At 43.9% G+C, this 26755-nt stretch overlaps 1 protein-coding gene across 1 annotated transcript in view; it reads right to left on the bottom strand.

Annotated features, from left to right (window-relative positions):
- Positions 1–26755, bottom strand: part of CACNA2D4 (calcium voltage-gated channel auxiliary subunit alpha2delta 4) — an 861469-nt gene that overhangs the window by 549581 nt on the left and 285133 nt on the right. The window contains exon 8 of the mRNA XM_069228087.1: positions 19798–19948. Within this exon, the coding sequence (XP_069084188.1) occupies positions 19798–19948 (151 nt within the window). The remainder of the gene's footprint in view (positions 1–19797; positions 19949–26755) is intronic.

Genomic DNA, 26755 nt, shown 5'->3' with positions numbered 1-26755 from the left:
CCCTCATTCCCCACTCCTTCCTCCTCGACAGCAGCATTGGAGGGGCCCGCGGAGATGAGACACGCTCTAGTCTCCGAGGGCATTTTCGGACGGGGGGAAGTGACTTAAGGACGTAGGGCGACATTCAAGCGGCTTTCAGGCTACTGCCAATACACCTGGACGATTTTGATTTGCTAGGAATGCAATTAGAGGGCGCCATTTACTTAGACAGGGTGCTTCCGATGGGCTGCACCGTTTCATGCGCACTTTTCAAAGCTTTCAGTACTTTAATTCAGTGGGTTTTTGTCAAACAGAGTGGTCATCGAACGGTGACACACTATTTGGATGATTTCCTTTTCATAGGGAACGCCTCTTCAGGAGACTGCGGAAGGGCGCTGACCTTGTTTCAAGACCTAGCACAGAATTTTGGGGTGCCATTGGCTCCAGAAAAGACAGAAGGGCCACAGTCAGTTTTAACATTTTTAGGCATAGAACTGGACACAAACACCATGGTGGCGAGATTGCCGGGACCTAAGGTGAAAGAGATGCTGGAATTTCTGGGCACAATAAAGGTACTCCGCAAGATTGACCTGCCGGCAGCACAGAAGCTTTTAGGCTATCTAAATTTCGTGTGCAGGGTCGTGGGGGGGGTAGGACTTTCTGTAGGCGTCTATGGCTAGCCATGTCGGGAGCTGTGCTGCCACACCATAGGATATGTGTTTCAGTAGGTATGACGGAGGACATCAAAGTGTGGGAAACATTTTTGGCAGATTTCAATGGTGTGTCCATGTTTTTCTGTGAAACCAATACAGTCTGGCAGGTGTAAATTTTTTCGGATGCTGCAGGGGCCGCAGGTTTCGGACTTTTTTGGGATGGGAGATGGTCTGCGGAAACATGGGCAACACAGTGGCTGCAGCAAGGGAGGAGCATTGCATTCCTGGAGTTTTTCCCTTCTTGGTGGCATTGGCAGTGTGGGGGCATGAGTTAGCAAACAGAACAGTGGTTTTTCATGTGGACAACATGACAGTAGTTGACCTAGTTAACAGACAGAGAGCGAGGGATCTCAGGGTTTTGCACTTGTTGCGACAATTTGTGCTTTGTTGTCTATCATTAAATGTGATTTTCAAAGCTGCACACATACCTGGGGTGTACAATGAGATTGCAGATTCCCTATCTCGTTCACAGTGCCAACGTTTTCGCACTTTGACGCCAGGAGCAGAGCGGAACAAGACCATGGTCCCGGCAGACATTTGGGAGTGTGGGGCGTGATGATCACAGGGCTGATGGAGATGTCCTAGCGGAATCCACTCGGCGGAGTTACAGGCTGGCATGGTTGGATTTTCAATCCTTTGAGTCCTGTCAGGGCAAATTTTGGTCGCAAGGAGCTGAGGTGTTAGAGATATGTGCGTTGCGTTTTGTGCTATCCCTGATTGAGAAAGGTTTGTCGCCCGCAACCATTGGTGGCAAGCTGGCAGGGGTATCCTTTTACGGGAACCTCTTTTTTGGTTGTGACCCAGCACGCAATGATTTGCTAGGGAAGATGCTAAAAGGCTGGGGCAGGGTTAGGTCGAGTTCAGCGAGATCAGTTAGAGAGCCCATTACTTTTGAATTGTTGCTGGAGCTTTTGCATGTTTTGCCAGTCTGCTGTGTTGATGAATGGGAGCTGGCTTTATTCAGACTGTGCATGGTATGGATGTTCTTTGGGGCTTTTCGGGTTTCAGAATTGTTAGGGGTTGGTAAAGGGGTTGGTTTAAAGGTTAATGAAGTTTGCTTGCATGGGTATCGTTTAGGGATTTGGCTCTGGCGCTCAAAGACAGATCAGTTGGGGAAGGAGAAATGGGTGTGGCTGGACAGAGGTGGCAATGAGGCGGCGTGTCCGGTAGTGGAATGGACAAGCTTTCAAAGGATGAGAGGCTTGGCGGGGGAGAACGGAGGTTTTGTGCACAAGTCAGGGGCAAAGCTTACTAGTTTTCAGCTGCTACAGGTTTTACGTATGGCGTTGAGGCGAACAGGGCGGCAGGACATGGATTTTGGCACTCACTCTTTTAGGATTGGGGCGGCTACTGCTGCGGTGCATTTGGGTTGGGACTGGGCAAAGATCAAGGCTATAGGGAGATGGAAGTCTAGATGCTGTGAGCGTTATGGGCATGGGCATGGGCATGGGCACTGCAGGGGCCCCCAGGGGCCCCACGACACCCGTTCCCGCCAGCCCCCGCCAGCCCCAGTTCCCGTGAAAACCGCCAGAACCAGGCTGGCGGGAAGGGGGTCGGAATCCCCATGGCGGCGCTGCTTGCAGCGCCGCTGTGGAGGATTCACAGGGGCAGCGGGAAACCGGCGGGAAACCGCTGGCTTCCCTTTTCTGACCGCGGCTTTACCGCCGCGGTCAGAATAGCCCCAGAAGCACCGCCAGCCTGTTGGCGGTGCTTCCTCCGTCCCCTACCCTGCCGGTCTCGGACCGCCAGGGTAGGAATGACCCCCAAAGTCCTCTGGTGGGGTAAAAGCGGCATGAGGTGGGGAAACCTGCTTCCATTTATTACTACAAATATGCCGAACTGGGGCTGTCCAGACTTATTATTGATTCACCTTGGGGAAAATGACCTTGTGAAACTGTCAGGCCTCACTTTGCTGCAACACATGCAGAGAGATCTGGAGCTCCTTAAACAGAAGTTACATGGTACATGTCTGGTTTGGACTGAATTTGTGCCTCAGCGGGCATGAAGAGGGGCAGTTAGGCACGGAGCCATAGAACGGGCTCACAAGAAACTCAATCGGGCTATGAGGGTTTTCTGCTGGTCGCAAGGGATAAAGGTCTTGAAACATGAGGATATTAGAGAACTGGACGAGGCACTTTTTCGGGATGACGGAGTGCATCTGTCACAGTTGGGGAATGCATACTATTTGACAGAGTTGAAGCTGCTGGTAGGAGATTTGTGGGGAGGGGTGATGTGGCTCAGGAGGCAAAGGAAGGTATAGGGTGCAAACTGCATTTAAAAAAAAAAAAAAAAAGGGGGGATTTTTGCTTGGTGGGGCAGCAAAACGCCAAGTGGGTTTATGCTGGATGGCAGTAGATAAGGGAGGGTGGAGAGTCAGATGCGGGCTTGGCCACCCTTCCAGGAGAAAAATAAGCAGGCAAAGGATCACAGCATGGGGGATGCACGAAGCAACTAGGGCATGAAAGGAAAAGGGGAGTGTTTAGCAGAAAAGGCGGGGGTTTTGAAGTAAAAAGATGAGCGGGGAAAGGTTAAAGGGTGGGATCTGTTAAAGTTGGGTGTATGCGTTTAAAGTTTAAACATGTATTATTGTTACAATCCTGTCCTAATAAATGACCTTTTTCACTAACGACTGGTGTCACTGAAGTATGTCCCGATAGCACTTGGAGCGCGATCCATATCCCGCGACCCGGTGGCGTAGTTAAACAGGTGGGCTTCGCAGCGGAGGGGCACAGGCTCAGAGGGACAGCCCAGAAGGCACAAGAGCGGCACAGGAGTTGCTCAAAAGCAGCACAGAGTCTTTGGGGGTTCCCTAAACTGCTTGCTCCCCCCAGGGCAAAGGAGCACCAACAGCACCAGTAGCAGTACTGCACAGCAGGCAGCAGAATGATCAGCGCAACCTGGGTGTGCCTAGGTGCCTCTAGTGCAAAGCCAGGAGCTGGATGGTCGGTGTGAACAGTGCAAAGCTAAGGAGTGGAGCTCAGAAGCTGGGTGAGTCCAGGGCTGTTGTAGGTGAGGGTCCTATGAGGAGTACCAGGTGGGTTTGACGAGGGCAGCAGCTGTAGTCAGCCGCTGCAGAGTGTGAGCCCTGGGGATTACACGGAAGCGGTCCAGCTAGGACTGGGTGCGGCTTGTGGAACTCCCAGTGAGACCGCTCGCAAACCATTTCGGGCCCTCAGAACATCCCTCCTTCACTGTGTCGCCAATATCATCAGCATCCCTTAATTCATCGCTACCGACAGAATCCATCACACAGTTTGGTACCCATCATCTTTCATCTGCAGCTTGCAACTGTGAACAAGCACTCGGATCTCGGCATCAGGACATACCAGGCAGCATCTGGCATCATCAGGCGCAGTATTAGATACGACATACAGCAGACAGTAGGTCCGGGAAGTGGGACGCTAAAAGCAGCGGAACACATTGGCCAGCAGCTTCCCAGTTGTCAACTCCCCTGCGAACCTTAAAGCCACAGAATCAGCAGGCAAGAAACATGCGATCTATTAAGCCCGGTGGGGCCCTGCATGGGGGAAGGAAAAGGCTAAAAAAAAAAGAACCAGGCAAAGCTCCCCAGCAAATTTATCTGTGGCATGCCTAGATGCCTCGATTAATGAAGAAAAACATCTTGCAGCGCAGCTGGAAAACAATACCAAAGTTGCACCTGCAAAAAAAGAGGGGTACAAAATAACAGACTTTCTAGTGACTCGACACCAAAGGTCACAGGAAGAAAAGGCTGCCGCTTGTGGGGCAATACTTGAACAAGCCCTCGTCAAGGAAGTATCCCGCAACCCCAAAATAGTAAACCGCAAGAGCTGCAAAGCCCGGCAGAGTAACCAGACCCCAGGTACAAACAAAAATCACCTATCACATCAGGGAGAAGCAAGGTGAAAAACGAGTGTTGATCTTTTGGAGGCTTTTTTTTCCTGAACTTTAGTAATTGGAAGGATCTATCCTCCAGCCCACGGCAAAGGAATCACTCAGGGCAGCCAGACCTCATCGCTGCTCAGGGTCAGCCTTTAATCGAGCTCTTAAACACAGACTGTTTCGCTGACGACGTCAGCATCGTGCAGGATAAGAACATTTCAGCTGCTCTTTTCAGGAACGTATGCAAAAACCTCTGTCAGAAAAAGAGGTCCCAGCTAGTAAGTGGAGAACACTCTTATCAACCCTAGATGGCATGTCAATGGAAATAAAACATCAGGCTGACAAACGAGATATCCAAGTGGATCTACTTAACATAATGGCCGCACATATTGTGGGCATAGACTCGAAGTCACAAGCCCTTAACGACCTGATTCAGAGAGCCCAAAAGTTTAATTATACGCAGCAAGTTGTATGCGATTGTGCCACATCAGTGGAAAAGCTCCAGGTCATCTTCTCCATCCTCAACGAGATACTATTAGAAGTTTGGGCCCAAGCCTTGAAACCGAGGGAAAGGCTTCAGGTCCTAGAACTGGAAGAAATCGCTCCCTTGAATGTTGATGCAAACTGTGACACAGAGAGCACGGAAACTCACCCAAGGGGGTTACTGGCGTCAACATCACAACAAAAAAGAGGGCATCCGGAGTCCAGAAGCACATTAAATCCTCTGCAGCCAGGAGATCTTAATATAGGGGGAAAACTTAAGCGCACAAACACGACCTCAGAGATGGGCGATGCATGTAGTCCTGAGCCACCAAAAATATAAAGGGAAAAGAAGAAGCAAAGAAAGAAAGGCATGGAAAAAGAAAGAAACACCCAGCAGAAAAGTATATGGCAATATTTTGCACAACACAAATATCCGGCCTCTCCAGAAATCAGTGAAGAAACTGAGAAGTTTGCAGCTCCACCGGGAGTCAAGCAGGAGTCTACAGTAGAGGAAAGGTCTTTTCCCACTCCGACCAGTCAAAGCCCAAGTCATCAAAGACCAATCTCAACCCCGGTAGGTGGGGGACATAGAAATGAGGAACAAAGAACCATTTCCGGACAGCCAGTTCAGGGAAAAATCAAAGAAGCCAACTTGGCAAGCAAGTCAGAAAACATAAAATCAGTTCAGGTGGAAAAGGCACCAGAGCACGTTTCAGTGGGTAATGACTCCTGCAATTTAATAGGAAACAAAACTTTTAACAACATGGAGTCTGGAAGGGCGACCTCAGGCCGGCACCAAAGAGGGAAGGAGAGAAGCACACCTAGTACCAACTTGTGGTTAAATCAATAATTTCAACAAGGGCAAGAAGCAGGTCACAAGGATTTCCAACAAAGCCAACGAAGGGAAAAGAAAACAGAGGATTTTCTGGTAGCCAAGCTTTTAGAGGCGTACAACATCCCACATTACAAGTCAGAGGGAGGTTTTGGTATCCTCAATAGAGGTAATATTCTAAAATTGATAGGGGAAATAAGAGGACTTTCCCACGTGTCATCAGCAGATCTACTCTCTGTAGAATTTAAACCTCACCCCCAAAGGAACGTCCAAGAAGCCACTGTAACTACATGGGCCATGTCAGGCTTAGTTCATCAAGTATTCATTCATTCTGACATCTTTGACTCCTGGGGCATTGAGTTACAAAAGGTAGACAGCCATTGCTACCCAGGAACACTGCGGGCTGTCACGGCCATCAAAAAACCAGTGCTAAGAGGGGCAACAGGAGCTGACGCAAATCTAGTGGAAGTTGAAAATCTAAAGGTTGTGAAGCAGATAAGCGAGTCTGGCCCAGGTCAAATTTATTGGGATTATAAATAGTTCCAGCCCTCTAGATTACAAAAACATCAAGGTTTCGGGGGCAATAGACAACAATCACTCCTGACAATTTCAAAAACTTGTGGACTGGAACTCAGAGAGGAATTCTGTTAACATCTGTTCATTGAACGTTCATGGAATAGAGTCATTATTGCAGAACCCCGTGGCACGGTCCTTCCTCCAGGAATAAGATATAATCTTGCTTCAAGAAATTTGGAGCTCAGGGCTCATATCGGAGGCCTGTTATGTAGATCTGCAAATTCCAGCGAAGATATCCTCTAAATATGACCATTTAAAGGGGGGTCTGACAACGTTGGTATCCATGGCACTCAAAGGGAACAAAGACATAGTCGACACAGGGCTAAACTGGATCCAGGGAACCAAGTTTACACCCGGTGGGAACAGCAGCAGTCAAAAAGATTTAATGCTCATAAATGCTAACATTCATCCCAAAAAAGCATGCAAAGGGGGTAAAGTGGAAACGTTGAGCAAATTAATAAAGGCCTTACAAAGATAGTACAACAAGGCCATATTTATAGTTTCTAGCGATTTCAATCTTAACTTGGCAGGCATCAAAGGGGAAATGCAAAGAACCGGGCCACAAGTAAATAGAGGAAATATTTGGAAAACGTAGGCCTCACGATGCTAAACAGGAACAGCAAGGAGGACAATCTAGCCTCTATAACGTTCGTGGGTGGCAGAACTTGTTCAATCATCGATTACACATTGATAAACAACTCCGCGAGGCCACTGGTGCGTAACTTCCAAATCAAGTGCAGAGCCGAGAGTGGCCACTTTCTTTAAACAATGGCATTAGCTTTCAGATCTGAGCAGCTGCAAATCTCGGGTGGCTTAATCGCACCCGTGTTTATGTTGAATCTTAAAAGAATAAAATGGCGTCAGCAAGGGATCGCGGCAGTGATGGATGAGGTGTATTGTAGGGCAGGGTCCCTGAGGCGAGAAAAAGCCTATAGGGCACGCAAGAAAAGGAGCTTGCTCTCAAAAGAGACTGGAACGAGGAATGAGCTAGGTTAATTTTCTTCTTGCTAGCAAAATTCCCGGTTACGACAAAGCCAATAATCCAGCCTGATGTTTTCAATAAAAAGAGGCGCCGAGAATGACAGGCCTGGTTCAACAGGATCCTGCACATCCAGAAAACACAAATAGTTCGACAGACTAGAAAACTGGCAAAAGTGGCAATCCGGGGGGAGGCTCTGGACAAACTAACCCTCCGGGCCTTGAAAAACAAGTATCGCAAAGACTGTTGGAGAGAAAAAAAAAGATTTCAGGACAACTTATGTTCCAAGTTACTTTGGGTAGGTAAAAAGCCAAACAGCAAGACATTTTGGGAACTGGCAAATGAGCTGGTGGCTGGCAAAGACAGATGCCACAACGTTGGAATTGATTCAAGCTCCTGAGAGAGCCACATTTGCAAATTGTATAGACCAGTGGAAGGTGAAAAGATGCTAGACCAATCTGCAGTCCAATTGCTTAAGGCCTACCTACGACCAGGAACTGAGGTCACTCAACGGGAGAGCCATATCTGCAAATTGTATGGACCAGTGGAAGGTGAAAAGATGCTAGACAAATCTGCGGCCCAGTTGCTTAAGGCCCAGCCGCATCCAGGAACTGAGGCCACTCAACGGCATCAAGGGGAGGAGAAGTCGATGGCCACCCTGGAGAGTGCAGACATTGACCAAGTCTGGGTGCCAGCACAAATAGCTAGCCTGATCAAGAAAATGAAGTCTGAAGGGCTGCTGGTCCAAATCCCAGCTTTAAAGGAGTTCCAGACTACTGGGTGCAATACTTCACACCACTCTTTAACACCATTAGCCGCGCCCAAAGGATCCCAGAATCGTGGACAGGCAGCATAGTGCACACAATCTACAAGAGTGGAAATCCAACTCTGCCGTCAAGTTATAGGCTTATTGCCTTAATTGACATGGAGGCAAAATTGTATGCATCCTGTTTATTACAGCAACTCCAAACTTGGGGGGATGAAAACAACCTAATCCGAGATTTCAAACAGGGTTTAGGGCAGGCATGGGAACCTCAACTAATTTAATAGTGTTCTCCCTCATTGTAGAAAAGGCGATTTACAGGAAAACAAGCCTCTATGCTTGCTTTACAGACCTCAAGTCTGCCTTTGATCAGCCCACCAGGGGAAGTCTTTGGTCGAAAATGGCCAAATGGGGAACTCCAAAAAATCTATTGCGGGCAATCATAGCTTTCTATACCCACACCTGGGTCCAGGTAAAAATAGCACCAGATTAACACAAAGGATACCTACAAAGACCGTTAAAGCAGGGGTGCATTTTGGCCCCAAGCCTGTTTAATTTATATTTGGCAGATTTAGCCGGTGTGCTCGCACAGGTGAATAGCCATCCTCCGCTCCTAGGATCAGAGAAAGTTGGATGCCTACAATATGCTGATGACATCTTGCTGTTGAATCAGACACCAATAGGCATGCAGCAGAGTATGGCGGTCCTAAAAAGCTTTCTGGATCAGCAAGGTTTAGAAATAAACCTGTCTAACATAAAATTGATGTGGCTGGTTGGTGTTAAACATAAACCCTTTGCTTGGTTTCTGGGAGGACAAAAAGTGGAGGTAGTGCAGTCATACAAATACCTAGGAGTTCATCTGTAACCTCGACTGATATGAAAGCATCAGTTGCTTGCAATTCAGGCAAAAGTTCACTCAATAACGTATAGCTTTAAACTGCTTAAGAAGAAATTAGATTGCTCCAATTTGTCTCACCTTCTCAAAGTCATGTCAGCTCAATTGCTTCCTGCAGTTTCTTACGGCACTGAAGTCTTGCAGGGCCAGGAGATCCTTCCATTAAATAAAAGCCAAATAAAAGTATATAAGGTAGTCTTTAACATTCCAAAAAGTGCATCCTTGGCCCAGGTATGGCCTAAAAAATCAGGTTTTTCAGTGTAAGGGAGCGTTTCTCAAAGTTTCTTGGAGGCTACGTGTCGGAGACAACACTTCTATAAACAACTCCTGCTGGCAAGAAGTTAAGTCTCAACAAATTAGTAATTGAAAAGGAACCTGGGGAAACTACTTAAATCAGGTAATCCAAGTCTTGGGCATGGAAGACGCCTGGAGATCCAATATGGGGAAGGCTACTTTCAACAAATCTGTAAACATTTCTGTCCGCACTTTACAACTCATAACAGACAAGGACTCCTTGGCTAAAAGATGGCATGCCTGGTCTGATCTGAGGTCTTACTTGACATTGTCTCCCCAAGGAAACCTATCAGAACATTTTTCTGCTCATATGAAACATCAGCTCTTGCTATTTCATTTGGGGTTCTTCGACACCAAAGACACATGCTCCCTTTGGAAAAAACAGTTTCCTGATCAAAACTGCCGATTATATGGTTATAACCGAGGAACCCTATTGCACGTTTTCTGCACCTGTCTGCCTTGGGAGAAGAAAGAAGAAAGTTGTTAAAACATAATTTTTTACTTCCCAATGTTCACTCCTGTAGACAGGCAGCAATTAGTTGGCTAAATGGCAAGTCGATTTCATACTGTTGCAGGGGAGTAAAGAATTTACTATTGTTTTCTAGGAAGCTGGCTAGGTCCCGAGTCCGGGCAATTGACTGAGTAGCAGCAACCAGGAAGAAGCGGTTCTCTGTCGGACACTGATTTTAGTACTTTCTCTCAGCATCCCGAGACTTACAGGCCTTGACATTTGCCATGATTAAGGCAGCAAAGGATTTTAAGTATCTATGTTTCCTATTTTCTGGTGCCTTTATTTTTATGCTATGAGTATCCACACCCAGGCCCCAAATGCATCTTAATTTGCACTACCTCAGCCCATTTAAAGATCTTCACAAAACTAGATTTTAAAAACCATCTTCCGTATTTTAAATGATTTTTATCGTACTATTTCAGAATGCAAATGAGTATTGTTTTCGCAGCTTAGATGGGTATTACTGGTCATACTCTACTTGGGTCTTTAACTCTTCCTGACCTAATTTTCACACCCACAGTTTTTAGTGGGTTTAAAGTTATTTTCCCATGAACTATGTTATTGGTTTTATCTGCCTAGCATGGGTGTTTTATCATTTATTATATTGCAAAGATTTTTTTTATTAATCAAGCAATAAGGATTATCAATATCACTACTTATTTTGAATATATCTATTTAATGATTAAATAATATTTCTAAAAGAATACTTTAAAACATTCCCTCTCTCAGTAACATTTTGGTTTTTAGTTACTATTTAATAAATGTTGTTAAAAGTTATGTGTTGAATCAATGTAAATAATTCTACATCTAACAAATGTAAAATAATTGTAATAATTATATACATACATAAACACACATATATAATTGCTGGTGGATTCATTTTTGTTTGGTGACGGTTGTGCACCATAGCACTCACTATACATTAACACATTTCAGCCTTGATCCTGGTGAGACCTGCTTGTCTGTACACGTTTTACAATAGTGGTCAACAACACAAACAATGTGCTAAAAGTGATTTGTGCTCTTTTATGCAAAAACTGGCACCATGGTAGAATGGTTTCCAACCTTTTATCATATCACACAAATTGCATCTCATGCTAATGTGTATAATGTATTGAAAGGTCGAAAACCATTCTAACTATTCAAACTATAGCTTGTCGTTTTCACCAACTAATGTCACACAGGGACAGATTCTGCTTTTGTTCCCATTTATTAACATCATCAAATAGTAGGCATGCTGTTAGATACTGCGTTGCTATCTTAGTGGTGAAACCTTATGCAGCAACCACACTGCTAGTCAGGGTGAAGTCACAAGCAGGATCCAAATTAACCTGTGCTCAACCCTCAGTCAGGCATAACTTAGAAGCAATGTGTAAAGTATTTATGAAGCTTCAAACAGAATTAAGTGCAACCACAACACAAGAAAAATCCCACACCAATTTAGAACAAAATGAGAAAAATTGAATAAATAAATCAAGACCAAAATGGCAAGAATCCAATTAGTAGGACCAGCGATATGGAGCTATGTAATTTTAAAGATTTAAGTGAAAATAGTGTGGTCATCTGGTCGTGATAAACCAGGCAAAGTCACAAGTTCAGGCCGACCGCTATTGAGCGCACCTGCTACAGGGACCCATTTAGGCCCACTGAACACAGTACCTTAATCCTGGTTGTGAAAAGATGCAGAGTCCCGCGTTCAGGATGCATCGCACAGTAGGGGTGATGTGAGGTTCGGACAATGAGATGTGTCTCGTAACGGTGGTTTAGTGAGCTGCAAAGTGCAATTCGATGTCTTGGCGTGGTGGAGCGTCATGCAGTAGAGGTTCCGATGGGCTGCATTGAGCGAGGCAATGTTCTTGCATGGAGATGTGTCATGCAGCAACGGTTCTGATGGGCTACCTTGGGCGAGGCAATGTCCTTTGGTGGAGATGCACTGTGGTGGTTCCGCAATGCATTGGTTCAGAGGGTGATGTTTCAAGCAGCAAAGGTGATAGGCCAGTCCTGTGGGAGATGCACCACAAGGGAGATGCATTGGTTCTGCTGAATTCATAGATGGGCTGGCAGAGCACCTTTAGTCCCACTTCCAAGGGTACAGGACTGGGGTGGCACCACTTGGGAGGACAGGAGTCACTGATGCAGAGTCCAGGTGCTGGGCTCAAGTTTGTTGAAAGCTTGTTCTCTCCTTGAGAATTCTGTTGGATCAGGAGGCCAGCCAACTAGCCCTTGGAGTCACTCAGATGTTCTGGGTTTGGAGATGCAGGTCCAGTCCTTCTCACCCAGTAGAGGAACCCTCTAGAGGTTTCCACCTCCCTGAGGTGTCAGGCATCCCTTTCCTCCTTGTCCTGGTCCCAGCTTGTCTGAGGTCACAAAAGCCCAGGGACAACCCCTTTGTGGGAGTGCTTAAACCAAACCTTTGTGATGTGCAAGTGTGGTAGGCAACAGCTCCTCCCCTTTGTTAACATAGAGTGGGCCATCCTGCCAACACCCATCTTACCTTTGTCTCACTGTCTGGGAGCAATACACAATGTCCAACTGACCGCCACACCTAGTCATGTGATCCAGGATCAGGCTGCAGACACCAAATTTGTTAAGACACGAAAATGCCAACTAACAGCAGCATTTTCAGAATTGTGACATAACCCAAACTTCACCATTAAATAGGGTTTTCAATTACAATTATTTAGACACCAAACCTGATCTGTCTACCTGCTCCCAATTGGAAGTTACAGCTTATTGAATGCAATAAGGTAACTCCAATGTTATCCTATGGGTGATTTAGGCCTTGTGGTAGTGAAAGTGAATGTTCTTTTTTTCACTACTAGGACAAGTAAAACATAAAAGTAGATGTCTTACTTTTTAAATGCACTACACCCTGCAATATGGGCTGCTAAGGTCCTACCTTAGGGGAGACCTATATGTTTAAAAAAAGGGGGATTTGGGCCTACAAAAGGTTTATTTTGCCAAGACGAAATGGCAGTTTTAAAACTGCAAACACAGGCTGAAATGGCAAACCTGAGACAGACATGTTTAAAGGGCTACTTAATTGCTGTAGACCCTATACTAGTATTTAATTTACAGGCCCTGGGTACAAAGGGGTACCACATTAATAGAGATTTACAAGTAAATTACATGTGCCAATTGGGTATAAGACAATTCTACCATGTTTAAAGGAGAGAGCACAAGCACTTTAGCACTAGTTAGCATTGGTAAAGTGCACAGAGTCATAAAGCCAACAAAAACAAAGTCAGCAAAACAGGAGGCTAGGGGAGAACCACGCCAGGAAACAACTAGTTGAATGTCATATTGAATATTGTACAATTCAAGAGTGTACGTCTTTGGATGACTTATCCACAGAAGTGATATTGTTAGCAGTCTCTATATGATGATTGAATGCAGTGATTAAGTAGTACTGTGTGTGTGTGTGTGTGTTGAGTAAAGATCACATTACAAAGCTTTATAAAAATATGTCAGGACTGAGACATGATATGGCAGTGGTTAAGTAGTACTGTGTGTGTGTGTATGTTGAGTAAAGATCACATTACAAAGCTTTATAAAAATATGTCAGGACTGAGACATGATATGTCGGGTGACACAGACGTATCATGCAATCACACTCAGAATAAAGTTACAAACAATCATAAATAGGCTTGTCAAGAAGACATGAACCCTACATGTAGTGTAGAATCCAAAAGCTAGTTTTTGTGTTTTTAGCGTTACAATAATATCACTATGAAAAAAAATATTTATACACTAAGTATAGGGAGAAAAGCACACAAAAGCCCAGGTCCTATGCAGCCTCCTTATGTCTCTCTAGTTCTCTAATTTTGGGTGATGTAAACATTTCACAAGCAATGACAGAGACAAACAGGATGCACATAAATAGTTTTTCAACATAAATGTGCTGATTAGTGATGTGTAGTAATACTAACTTTCAAATTACAATAATGTTTATCACAGGTCTTGTCAAACGGTATTGCGACCACCTGGGGCCAAAGCACTAGGGGGTCTCTCCATGCTTCTTCCTTTTTTGGGCGGTGCCATTATGGCCATGAAAACTCTCTTAGTAGTGAAGACAACAATCTTGCTAATAATTAAAATCCTCAAATACATTTTACTGAAAGATTGCAAGCAGGGTCAGACTGGGCTAGACAATAGGCCCGAGCACCAAAATAAAAGTGGCCCTGATTAACAAATCAGATAGCTGGAAATGTGGTCCACATTCTGAGAACTGGCTGAGGAGTGAGGCAGTTTTGACCTTGTAAAGACACGATCTATAGATGTTTGTCAAAATATGGCAGAGTGCATGCATTTGTACTTGCTGTAGTCAATGTCTGTGGTAACATTAAGGAAGCCAACAGTAAAGACTGGCCCATCATACTGGAAAGCCCCTCAAACAGCTAAAAAACTGGCACAGTCACTGATCTGTCAGAGTATCCTTCTAGCACTGCCAGAATGCCCTATAGGCCCGTCTGACCCTGACTGCAATGCCCTCAAAAACTATGTACTGGGGCATTATATCCCCTTAGTCACCATTGTGGCAGTCTTGCCCATCCTTTCACACAGAAGGCAAATCAGTCACTGGCCCACTTGCCCAATGGCCATGCCGCAGAATGAAACCAGAATAGGAGAGGTGACAATGTTAGCTAACAGAGAGGAGAAAGGAAAAAACCTCAATTGCAGTGAACATTTCTGACCAGCCAATGACTTAGAAATTCCTTACTGTGTGCATAACCATAAAACAAATAGTTTCTATAATTCATACCTTGGATAATGCTCAATCGTTTATGAAGGCATGACTCAATCGGTTAATGCTTTGATCAATTATCTATAAAACATAGCTTACATAGTAAAACATAAGCAAAATGTTCTCTAAAAACAGTAAAACTAAACGTCTTATTTTAATGAATGAACCATATCTGGTTATTATGACACTAAACTGGAACCTTTTGACACCACACTGTATGTATGTCCTATGCAAAAATGTAATGCAATGCAATGTAAAAGGATTTGTAAAGCACGGTCTAATCACCTGTGAGGGTCTATTTCGCTGAGTGAGTGCAAAAGGGTTGGCCCATCATTTGAAGAGCCAGGTCTTCAGTTTCTTGAGGAATGTTATAAGCGTGGTGGCTGTTCTGATGTCTTGGTGAAGGGCTTTCCATCTCTTTGTTGCTAGATAGGTGTATGAGCGGCCTCCAGCCCTACATCTGCAAATGCAGGGAATGTGTGCAAGTGACAGCGAGGTAGATCAGAGGTTGCCAGTTGGCTGGTGGAAGTCCAGATTGCGGTTGTGGTAGGTGGGTCCATTCTGAGGCAGAGCCTAGTAGGCGAGGGTGAGTATCGTGAAGTTGCAGCATTTCTGGACATGGAGCCAGTGGACTTCCCGGAGGTGAGGCGTGCTGTGGGTGCAGTGGGTGCAGTGGGGTAGATTGAAAATCAGTCTTGCGGCAATGTTTTGGATGGTTTGGAGGTTGTGTGTGAGGTTGGTGGGTACTCTGTAAGAGAGGGCTTTGCTATAGTTAAACTGTTCGTGATCAGAGCATGGGTGATGGACTTTCTGGTGCCCAGGAGTAGCCAATTACTGATCTTTCTGAGCATGCGGAGGATGATGAAGCAGGGGGATGCGACGGGGTCGATTTGGGGGTATAATGGAAATGATGCCCAAGTTTCGATGGGTGTTGGAGTGGGTTCCGATTTGGTGGGCCGTCAGGTCGGTGGTGTTCCAGGTGGTGTTGGGTCTGAAAATCAGGACTTCCGTTTTGTCAGAGTTGAGTTTCGGGGAGTTGGTGTGCATCTAGGTGGCGACTTCTGTCATGCAGCATTTGAAGTTGTTTTTGGTCTTGATGGGGGTCTTCTGAGAGGGACAGGATGATTTGTGTGTAATCGGCATAAAATATGATGTTGAGTCAATGGGAGCTGTTGATCTTCGCTAGGGGCGCAAGGTCAATGTTTAAATGGATGGGGCTGAGGGATGACCCCTGTGGGACTCCGCAGATGACATCTTTGGGTTCAGAGGTGAAAGACGGTAGCCTGACACTTTGCGTTCTTCCGGACTGGAAGAAGTGAAACCATTAGACAGCTGGTTGTTGGATTCCTGCCTGTCGTGGAGTCTAGTGATGAGTGTGTAGTCAGAGACCGTGTTGAAAGCGTAGGAAAGGTCAAGCAGAAATAGGGCTGGGGAGTGTCCTTTGTCAATGATGGTGCAAATGTCATCCATTGCAGTGATGAGGGCTATCTCAGTGATATGGTTGCTGCAAAGTCCTTATTGTTGTTGTCAAGGAGTTTGTGTTGTTCAATGTATCAGGAAAGCTGGCTGTTGATGGCTTTATCCAAGATTTTTCTGGGGAAGGGAAGCAAAGAGATGGGTCGATAGTTGCTGAGAACTTCCGGGTCTGTGGATGGTTTCTTGAGGAGAAGGGTGACATTTGTATGTTTCAGGGCATCCAGAAATGTAGCTGTGGCGATGGATGTGTCGATGATGGACTGTAGTATCAAGCTTATTGTGATGCTGCCATTAAAAGGTAGTGCGGGCACGGATCCATGGTGGCACCTGAGTGGGTGGATGTATGATCATTGTGATTTCTTCTGTGGTCAATGGGGTCCAGTTAGAGATATTTGGTGCTCCTGTGGTGAGGGCATGAGGTCCATAAAGAAGGGTTGTGGGCAGAGGTGAAGGGTTGAAGTTCATGTATATGCTGGAGAGTCTCTTGTGGAAGAAGTCTGAGATTTGGTTGCAGAGGTCCCATGACAGGGTGAATTAGTTGTTTGTGGCTGTGGGGTGGGTGAATTCTTTGATGATTGTGAAGACTTCTTTCGAGTTGTTGTTGCTGGCTTCATTTCTCTGGGACAAGGCCCTCTTCTTGGCCTCTATCAGCTCTTTTGTGGTAGGATCTGAGCTCGTACTTGTAGGTGCTCCAGTCTGTGGACTTTTAAGAGGATCACAGCTTCCTTTCCAGCTGTCTGTAGTGCTCCTGAAGTTACAGAGGGTGTATGTGTACCAGTTTGCATGTTTTCAGGTTTCCCTGTTTTTGCTGGCCTTGGTGTACGAGGCTGTTTGCGCAGTTGGTAGGCCATTCGTTGAAGCACTGGGCATTTCTGTCGGCAGAGAAAGCGGGATGGTGTAGATTGAAGGTGTTGATCCATGCTTGTTGTTATGATGTTTTCCCAATTGCAGTCCTGGGAGGGGGATGTCACTGTCAGCGTGTGCAGAGGGTGAAGATGTTAAAATGCATGATGAAGTAGTCCGTCCAGGTGAGCAGGAGGGTGTGGTTGACTTTGGCTGTGTTGCAGGTGAAAAAGATGGGGTCCAGTGTGTGGCCTGGTGTGTGAGTGGGGCCAGTCACAAGCTGCATGAGGCCGACATTGAGTAGGTTCTCCAGCCGATCGGAGGTGTTGGGGTTGTGGTGAGGTCCAGATGGAAGTTAAGGTTCCAGAGAAGGAGAATGTTTTTGAACCTTATGGCAGCGAGGGTGATGAGGTCAGTGATGAGGTTGCTGAAATTCTGACATGGGCCCGGTGGTCGGTAGGTGAGGATTCCCTTAGTGGTTGACTTGGTGTCCATTTGGATCTTGACGTTGAGGTGCTCTATGAAGCTGGTATCTGGGTTGTTGGTGGATTGGTTGTCTTTGCGGATTACTGTGACACCTCCTCCAGGTTTTGAAGTTCTATCTTGGTGCAGGATCATGTAACCTGCTGGGATGGCGCTGGTGATGTCTGGGGTGGATGACAGGTTGAGCGATGTTTCTGTGAGGTAGATGAGGTCAGGTGTGTGTGTGTGTGTGTGTGGATGAGGTCCCAAACGTCTGTGGTGTATTTGATGAGGGAGAGGGTGTTGAGTAGAATGTATGCCAGTGGTTGGTGGTGGATGGTGGGATGGTGTGTGTGTGGGTGTGGTGGTCTGGAGTGGAGCAAGGTGCATGCGGTTGGCTAGGGTGTGGGTGGGATGAGAAGTGGCAGTGTGAGCATGAAAAATAGGCCCAACCGTCGTGTTGGGTGCAGCATGCAATCAATGGACAACTTTACATCTGCAGTAGTTTGCAGTAAAGGGCGCTGACAAAAATAGATGGTAGTGGCATGGATTAAAAGAATGAATAAAAACAAACACATACATCTGGGGTTCAGGCAATAGAGTTCTGCAGAGGAGTAGCTGTGGGTGGTGGAGGGCCCAGGGTTTCTGGTATTGGGCACGGTCCAGGAGTGTAGAGGCACAGATGGCTTGTCTTTGGAGCGCTGGCTGCACATTAGCTGTGGGCATCCACTTAGTAGGTCCTGGGGGAGGTGAAGCTCAGGAGGCGGTGTCAAAAAATGGAGGAATAGGCTGTGGCATGGGGACAGCACCCAAAGCAAAAGGTGAGAAATGTTTTAAAAAAAAACAAAATCAAAATGCAGCAAGCGCTAGGAGACAAGCAGCAGAGTGGAAGGTAGGAGATCGGACCTCAGGAGGCTGGGGCGCCAGGCACCTACTCAATGGGTTTGCGCTGCAGCCACCATTAGGTAAGTCCTGGGGGGACGTGGAGCTCAGGGGGTGAGACCAAAAAATGGTGGGAAGCTGCTGTGGTGTCCAGGCAGCACCCGAAACAAAAAGTGAGAAAACTAAATTTTTAAAAAATCAAAATGCAATGATAAATAGGATCGCTAGGGGGCAGGCAGGAGAGCAGGATGCAGGAGAGCGGATCTGAAGAGGCGACAAATAAGTAGGTCCAGGGGGAGGCGGAGCTCAGGAGGTGGGATCAAAACACAGCGATGAGCCCCAAAGCAAAAAATGAGAAAACACAATGAGAAAAAAACAAAATCAAAATGCAGCAAGCACTAGGAGACAGGTAGGAGAGCAGGACACAGGAACACAGACCTGAGGAGGCTGGGGAATAAGGCACCTTTTCAATGGGGTCACGCTGCGGCTGCTATTAAGTAGGTCCAGGGGGCAGAGGAGCTTGGGAGGTGGGGTAAAAAAACGCCAGGAAGCTGCTGTGGCGTATGGGCTTTACCTGAAGCAAAAGTGAGAAAACAAAATTTTATAAAATGGAGAGAGAGCTAGGAGCCCTAGGAGGCAGGCAGGAGACGGGACCTGAGGCGGTTGGGCCACCAGGCACCTATTCAATGGGGTCGCGTTGTGGCCGCCATTAAGTAGGTCTTTGGGGGAGGCAGAGCATGGAGGTGGACCCGAACAATGGCTGGAAGCCGCTGTGGTGTGTGGACACTACCCGAAGTAAAAGGTGAGAAAACAGAATTAAAAACAATCGAAATGCAGGGAGTGCCAGGAGGTAGGCAGGAGAGTGGGAGGCAGGAGAGCTGACTTGAGGTGGCTGGGGCACAAGGCATCTACCTACAAAATTACATATTTGGGATTTTCACATTCTGATTTGAGTCCAACATGAATATTTAATTCTAAGGGAAATAAAACAAAACACAGGGTAGCTGCATAAAGAAAGCTTAAATATGGTCAGTCGTTGCTGTCGACCTTGTGCATACAAGCAGGCACATTTAAGGGAGTCTCATTGATTTATGCCTTTGCTAACACCTGACAACTATATATAAAGTTCGAATAATTTCTTTGCAGATATGATAAAACATTGACTATTTATAAACTTGGCGCTGGTAATTAAGTGTAGGTAGTTCCTGGACATGGCACTATGCAAACAGACTAATACATATATGCACACACACCTGGTAATTTCGTGGCAATACATCTATCAAGTATTACCAGATGGCGAAATTAATTTACAATTGATTGTACATGATGCTAAAGTTTAATAAAACAAGGGTTGCTGAAAACTGAATACATAGCATCTCTTACAGTTAGCATCATAGAAAATGAATACAAACATTAAGCTAGCTAGCCTATATCACCGAAAGCACATCACTGAATCCTTAGTATTTTCTATGACTCTAAACTTATTTTCAAAATCAAAGTTTACCGCAATGACGTTGACAAAGTCATTCTCTCCTAGTGTGTCCAGGATTGTCGTGATGGTGTGTTTAGCGATAGTCATCCTCAGGCCTTTCATGCTGCCACTGACATCTACCAAGATCACAATGTCCTTTGGGGAGGTAGCCGCCTGGATGTACCTTCAAGGCAATGCAAAATGAAACACAGCATGATTCTGCTTTCCTCAGATGGAGATTCCAGACATGTTACTGCACTTCAACATGACTTCTCCGGGGTAAATGTAAGGCTTGGTAGGATAAGGACTATATGAATACTTATAAGTTTGGAAATTGAATAGGTTTGACTTTTTGGATCGAAGATAAACTTGTTGGTGGGGTCATAAACCTATATCACTCTAAGGAATTTTAAGAGTCAGTGCTCTCATATCTCAGCCTTTCACAAGCAACCAATTCATACTGTAATGCCTCCCAAATACCTACGGATCCATCAGGCCACAGCTTATGTCTATCTACCTTTGCCTAATGCTTAACTCTCTTCTATCAAACCTAAAAGCATAAAGAAAAGGAGCTATCTGTATGTAATAGAACTCACCCGAAGGAATGTGGAACTGTACCATATAATAGAGAGTTGAAGCAGCTAGGCCTGGACTCATTCTTCGTGACTACCTGTACTTATGCCCTGTTATTGTGTGAATCTTAAATAGAAATGTAAATAAATGTTGGCTGCTCAAATAATTAATGTCACACACAGAAATGATTGGCAGGTGTTCATTTCAACGGGGGTTCCATACATGTGACAGAAGTGTAAAAATATCCATGTGCTCTCTATCACACAAAGTTTGTTCACGTAATCGTAGTGCAGGGTACAACGCCAGATACTTTAACAGTGATTTGATAAAAAAGCATATTTGTCTTATAATACTGTGTGATAGGATATGTATCAGTATATACATATAGAGGCTGATTGAACTTCTGACGGGGAGGTTGCCGCAATACTGGCTACCACCACGCCAGCTCCATTAAGAGTTTCCTGCTAGGTCAGCGGGCAGAAACCTGAGATTACTCTCACTGGGCTAGCAGAAAACAGCTTACAGCATTGTCTCCGGCTCGTAATAGAGCCGGCGGCAATGCAGTAGGGTGCAGGGTGCACCAGCACCCTTGCAATGTTCACTGTCTGCAAAGAAGACAGTGAACATTACGAGGGTGCTGGCTATGGGGGACCCTGCACTGCCCATGCCAAGTGCATGGGCCCCCCTGGGGCCCCCTCCACCTGTTCTCCACAAGCATTTTCATGGCTGTGGTACCGCCATGAAACCGATGGTGGAGGAGGGGGTCATAATCCCCAGGAGAGCGCTGCTTGTCATCTCCAGACCCTGGCAGAGCTGGTGGTTCCCTGTCGGCCGACCGAAAGGGTTTTAATGTGACCGCCAGACTCATAATTGGGCCCATAGTGTGGACTGCTTTAGCATTATGGAGAGATAAGTAACAATTTTGGTGAGATCAGAAAGGAAACAATGTTTTACAAGGACACAAAGATCCGGCTGGATTTTTAAAGTTCAGTAAGTGACCCCCTGATGTTGTTTACCTACGTCCATCAGAAAGGAACACAGAAGGGAACTGTGAGTAACTGAGAACGACTGGAAAGGGGGGCGAAGCCAAGTGCCGAGGAAGATGGCGGCTCAATTCTAGAGCCGGACAGAACGGAGAGAAGGAAGGGGACTAAACATGCTTTTTCCCCGTCAAACTACACAAAAAAGCCAAAAATAGATCATCGGAACCCCACAGGAAACTACTGAAGCTGGAAAATTTAAATAAGACTCGCCTTATCTTCACTTTGATCGAAGTCTGCATGCACAGCCTTTACTGCTGTGGAGTTTATTGATGCTCCCTTGGAAACAAAGATAAGGAAATCGGAGCACCAAGACAGGAGCACCAAGACAAAACGGTATTTCTTTCTTTGCATTCTTCAATAACAATAATGCTTGCCATCTAGCTATCATCGGTTGTGCACTCCACGCTAACCCCATAATGCAAAAAATCTTAAAATATACAGTGCACAGTATACAATAGGGGGAAATGTGGACTTGAACGACGCTCCCTTCAAATCGAAAGTCACGAAAGGAAATTCAGACATGCAATGTAACTTTCCGAGCCATAACTTTTGGATAATGCAACCACGATGCACCAGATATCGTTAAATAAGTAAGAAGCACACACTCTGAACTTGTTTATTTGTATGACAATACTACTTCACTTTTTTTTTTTTAAAAGGAAGGAGAAGAAAAACGAAAAACAAGGAGATGAAGATAGAAACGAAGGAACAAGGGGAAAAGATATAATTTAAAGCTTATAAAAACGAAACGAATAACGTGGACTTATATGCCTGAGACTTTCTCTCTCACCCTGGAAGGTTACTAAAATGTTCGGACATTGAATATAAGTGCTCTTCTTAATTTCAGCATCTGCAGTCGACATCTACTTGGGTGATTGTATAAAGGATTCAGTTTTTCCCATTTATTTTTTTTTTTTTTCCTTCATTGATCTCTTCTCCAGAGAAAAAGTGTACTAAGACTGCATTAAAAATCAACAAAGTTACTTGTTCAGTTTCTACAATTTAAACAATACTACTGTAGTGTAGTAAATCATAAAATCTACATGACGATTAAACTTTGCAAAAATAAAATCCACTCCAGACTCGTTATCAACAAATGATATATCGGTTCTTTATTCAAACGTGACACAAAGCGTTGCCCAAGCAACCTCGTATTTTTTATTTTTTTTCTCCCTTCCCAACAGTAATGCTCCGTCAAATATATGGGGCTACACATCAAAAGTACAACTCATATTGAACTTACAAACTAAATCTGGAAAAATCTTGCTCTCTTTTCTCATTGAAGACACTACACAGTGGGCTTTACCTTTTCAAGGCAACTTTGATACCAATCATAAATAAGTTTCTGGAACGTAATAGTTATCATACATGTCAGATCCTAAAGTTGTGCGTCAACTATCATATAGCGCAGCCTTACAAGCTGTACCAGAGATTGCAAACTCACAGCACATAATGGCTGAATCCGCTGCTGCATCTACAACGAATATGGATGCTATCCTGAAAGAACTTCTAGCCATAAGATCGTCCATTTCCTCTTTGGAACACACAGTATCCACTAATACCATGGAAGTCCAAGGACTGAGGAATGAAGTTGTAAAATTCCAGATTAATATGCAATCAACGGATGCTCGCCTCTCGGCTGTTGAAAACCTCATCGACAAGATACCTGACAATAGTCAAGATATTGGATACCTGCAACAAAAAGTGATTGAGTTAGAAGACCGAAGCAGAAGGAATAATCTACGTATAATTGGTCTTCCGGAACAAATAGAAAAGGACAATATTTTGGACTTCTTGACCACTTTTCTTCCGACCTTAACGAAAATTACCTTTTCACAGCCACTTGACTTTCAAAGAGCGCACCGTGTACGTTCACGTGGAATCACATCATCTACGAGACCTAGACATGTTTTGGCATGCTGTTTACATTATCAACAGGCTCGTCAAATCATAATGGCCGCCAAAAAACATGGTCCTTATGAATATGACTCATCCCAGATAATAATTACAGCAGATTTTTCTGCACCTACAAATTTCAAAAGGAAACAATTTCTAAATTTACGTACTAGGTTAAAGAAAAGAGAGATCAAATATGGCCTTTTGGAACCTGCCACCATGATTGTGACTTTTCAAGGGAAAACTAAAGAATATTTTGACCCTCACGATCTAGAATCCTTTTTGAATGACCTTGATGATAAAGACACTGAAATGGAACACAAATCTACCTCAAATACAGACATTATAGAACCTACACCTTCTATCTCTGCAGAGGATACAGATCAAGGTGAATGGATACCTGTGCAGCGACAGTGGACACATGGTGGTAAATTTAAGGCATGGAAAAAAAATCACCCAAGAGACAAATCCAGATCTCCCATCAAACCATGAGTAAAGTTCAGTATATTAATCCTAGAGGGGTGATTTGTTATATCTATGACGTAGGAAAATATACTCTGTGTCCTAACAATAGTGTTCCCTCTCCTTTTTTCCTCTTCTCTATCTTCCTTTCACAGCTTCCAGGCTTCTATCCCCTGACTAAAGTTCAATCACTCAGTGTACATACTGTCTTATCTATTAAGTTGGACAGTTCAGTAATAAACAACTCTTCTGATAAGTGATACTTTCCTGTTACTACATTTTCAACGAATCCATATTGGGTTAAAGATTCAAATCTCATATAATTACATAACTATAATCCTAATATTCTAATTTTTTTTTTCTTCTCTCCTCATATTCTGTTCTCTCAACTTTTCTACTTCTTTTATTCACTTTCATAGATTGGCATTATATATTTCTATTTTTTTTTTTTTTTTTTTTTAAATATTTTTGGATATCGCTATAATATGTCTTCTAACAAGTTAAAACCTCTGAATGTTGTATCTTTAAATGTTAACGGTTTGACGCACTTTATTAAGAGAAAAAAAATAATTAGTTACCTTGGCCAACAAAAACCAGATATTGCTTTATTACAAGAAACACATCTTACTGAATCAGAAAGTGAGAAACTGCAGAGAGAATGGATAGGTCAAGTAATACACACCAATATAACTCATAAAAATCCTATGGATACCGCCACACCCATCCGGAAATGTGGAGTGGCTATCCTTTTCAATAGAAACCTACCATATAAAATCTTACAAACCTGGACAGATGATGAAGGCAGATATGCATTCGTTAAAATACGTGTCAGAAACTGCCATATGATTATAGGGTCAATATATGCACCTACTGATTCCAAAACGATATTTATTAAAAAAATTACTAGATTACTTTCATCTTTTGGACCCACCAAAGTACTGATTGGTGGAGACTGGAATGTTACAATAGACCCATTTATTGACAAATCTGGTAAACCAGATACCCATCATTCCACCGACAGATATATCCTGAAAGATCTTATGGTTGACTTTGCTCTACAAGAACCTTGGCGTTTACTGCATCCGCATGACAGAGACTATACTTTTACATCCAGTGCACACTCCATTCGTTCTAGAATAGATTATTTTTTAACATCACCAACATTGATACAGTCAATTTCACATGCAGGAATTACTCCTTGTAGTATATCTGATCATGATTTAATAGATCTGCACATCAATATTGGACTTACTCAATCACCTAGAACTCATTGGAGATTTAATACTTCAATGTATAAAACACCACAAGCTAAACTAGATCTATGTCAACACGTGGATCAGTTTCTAGATGAGAATAAAGATTCCGTCACAGATGCAAGCGTATTATGGGGTGCAGGCAAGGCTGTCATTAGAGGAATGATTATGAGGGATTCTTATCTACTTAAAAAAAAATTGAACGCAGAGAGGATTTCATTGGAACAAGAAGCTCAATCGCTTACGAAAGATTATAATAAATCAGAATCACCTATCCTTCTAAAAAAATTATTATCAGTTAAGTTTAGACTTAATAATTTATATACCTCTCAAGCTGAAAAATGCTTATTCCTGATACGACAACGTCATTATGAAAGGGGGGAGAAAGCAGGACGTCTTTTAGCTTATCAATTACGCCAACAAGAATCGTCTAGAACGATTTCTGCTATTAGGAACTCTTCAAATGACTTACTTACCCTACCTACGGATATAATAACTCAATTTCAACAATACTATGAAACACTCTATACCTCCTTGAACTGTGAAGATACATTAGTGGAAGATGAATTCTTTAAAAAATAAAAAATCCCAAGATTGTCTCAAGAACAGAAGCAAAGATTAGAAGAACATATATCAATAGAAGAGATAGCTAAAGCTATTGAATGTCTAGCTACAAATAAAGCCCCGGGAGAAGATGGCTTCCCCATAGAATTCTATAAAATCACAAAAACTCAAATTATTCGAATTCTACACTCCTTTTTTAATGAATCTCTAATCAAAGGCCACTTCCCACCTGAATTTCTAAGAGCGCGCATTATAGTACTTCTTAAACCCGATAAAGACCCTTTGGAATGCTCCAGCTATAGACCCATATCTTTAATAAATTCTGATATTAAAATCTTGGCCAAAATATTAGCGACAAGATTAAATTCAGTCATCACGTCTCTCATACATCCCTCACAAGTAGGATTTGTTCCATCGCGTTCCTCCTCTAACCATCTACGAACCATCCTGCACCTGTTATGGCAACAACGTAATAAACTAGACAAAAATATCCTTTTATCCTTAGACGCTGAAAAGGCATTTGATAGAGTAGAATGGGGTTATTTATTCCGTACCATGGATAGAATGGGTATAGGTCCAGATTTTATTACGCTTGCTAAAGGAATGTATAACTCCCCTACAGCTGCGATTACTTGCAATGGCTTCACTTCCCCCTACTTTAAAATCTCACGTGGAACCCGTCAAGGATGTCCTGTCTCTCCCTTGTTATTCCTCATAGCATTAGAACCCTTAGCTATTGCAATCAGGCAAAATATCAATATACACGGTATCGCTACTTTATCCGGTGAGATAAAAGCTTTTTATTATGCTGATGATATTCTACTCACATTATCCAACCCAAATACCTCAATTAACGCTCTGATTGATTTATTAACACACTTCTCGGCATTCTCTGGATATAAGATCAACTGGTCTAAATGTGAAGCTTTGCCAATGAACACCTGTACCACTTCAACAACTTTAGGGGATCTACCTTTCAATTGGAAATCATCTCAACTGAAATATCTTGGGATCCTTCTCAATACAGGACTAAAAAATATTGCGATGGATAATTTGAACCCCATTATAGACAAACTTAAAAGAGACTTTGTTAGATGGTCTCAACTGAATCTGTCATTATGGGGAAGAGTGCAGATTATTAAAATGAACACAATTCTGAAATTTAATTATGTTTTTAACATGCTATCACTCCCCCTTACT

This window comes from Pleurodeles waltl, chromosome 4_1 (assembly GCF_031143425.1).
Source record: "Pleurodeles waltl isolate 20211129_DDA chromosome 4_1, aPleWal1.hap1.20221129, whole genome shotgun sequence".
NCBI lineage: Eukaryota > Metazoa > Chordata > Amphibia > Caudata > Salamandridae > Pleurodeles > Pleurodeles waltl.
This window is presented reverse-complemented; position numbering and strand designations above follow the sequence as displayed.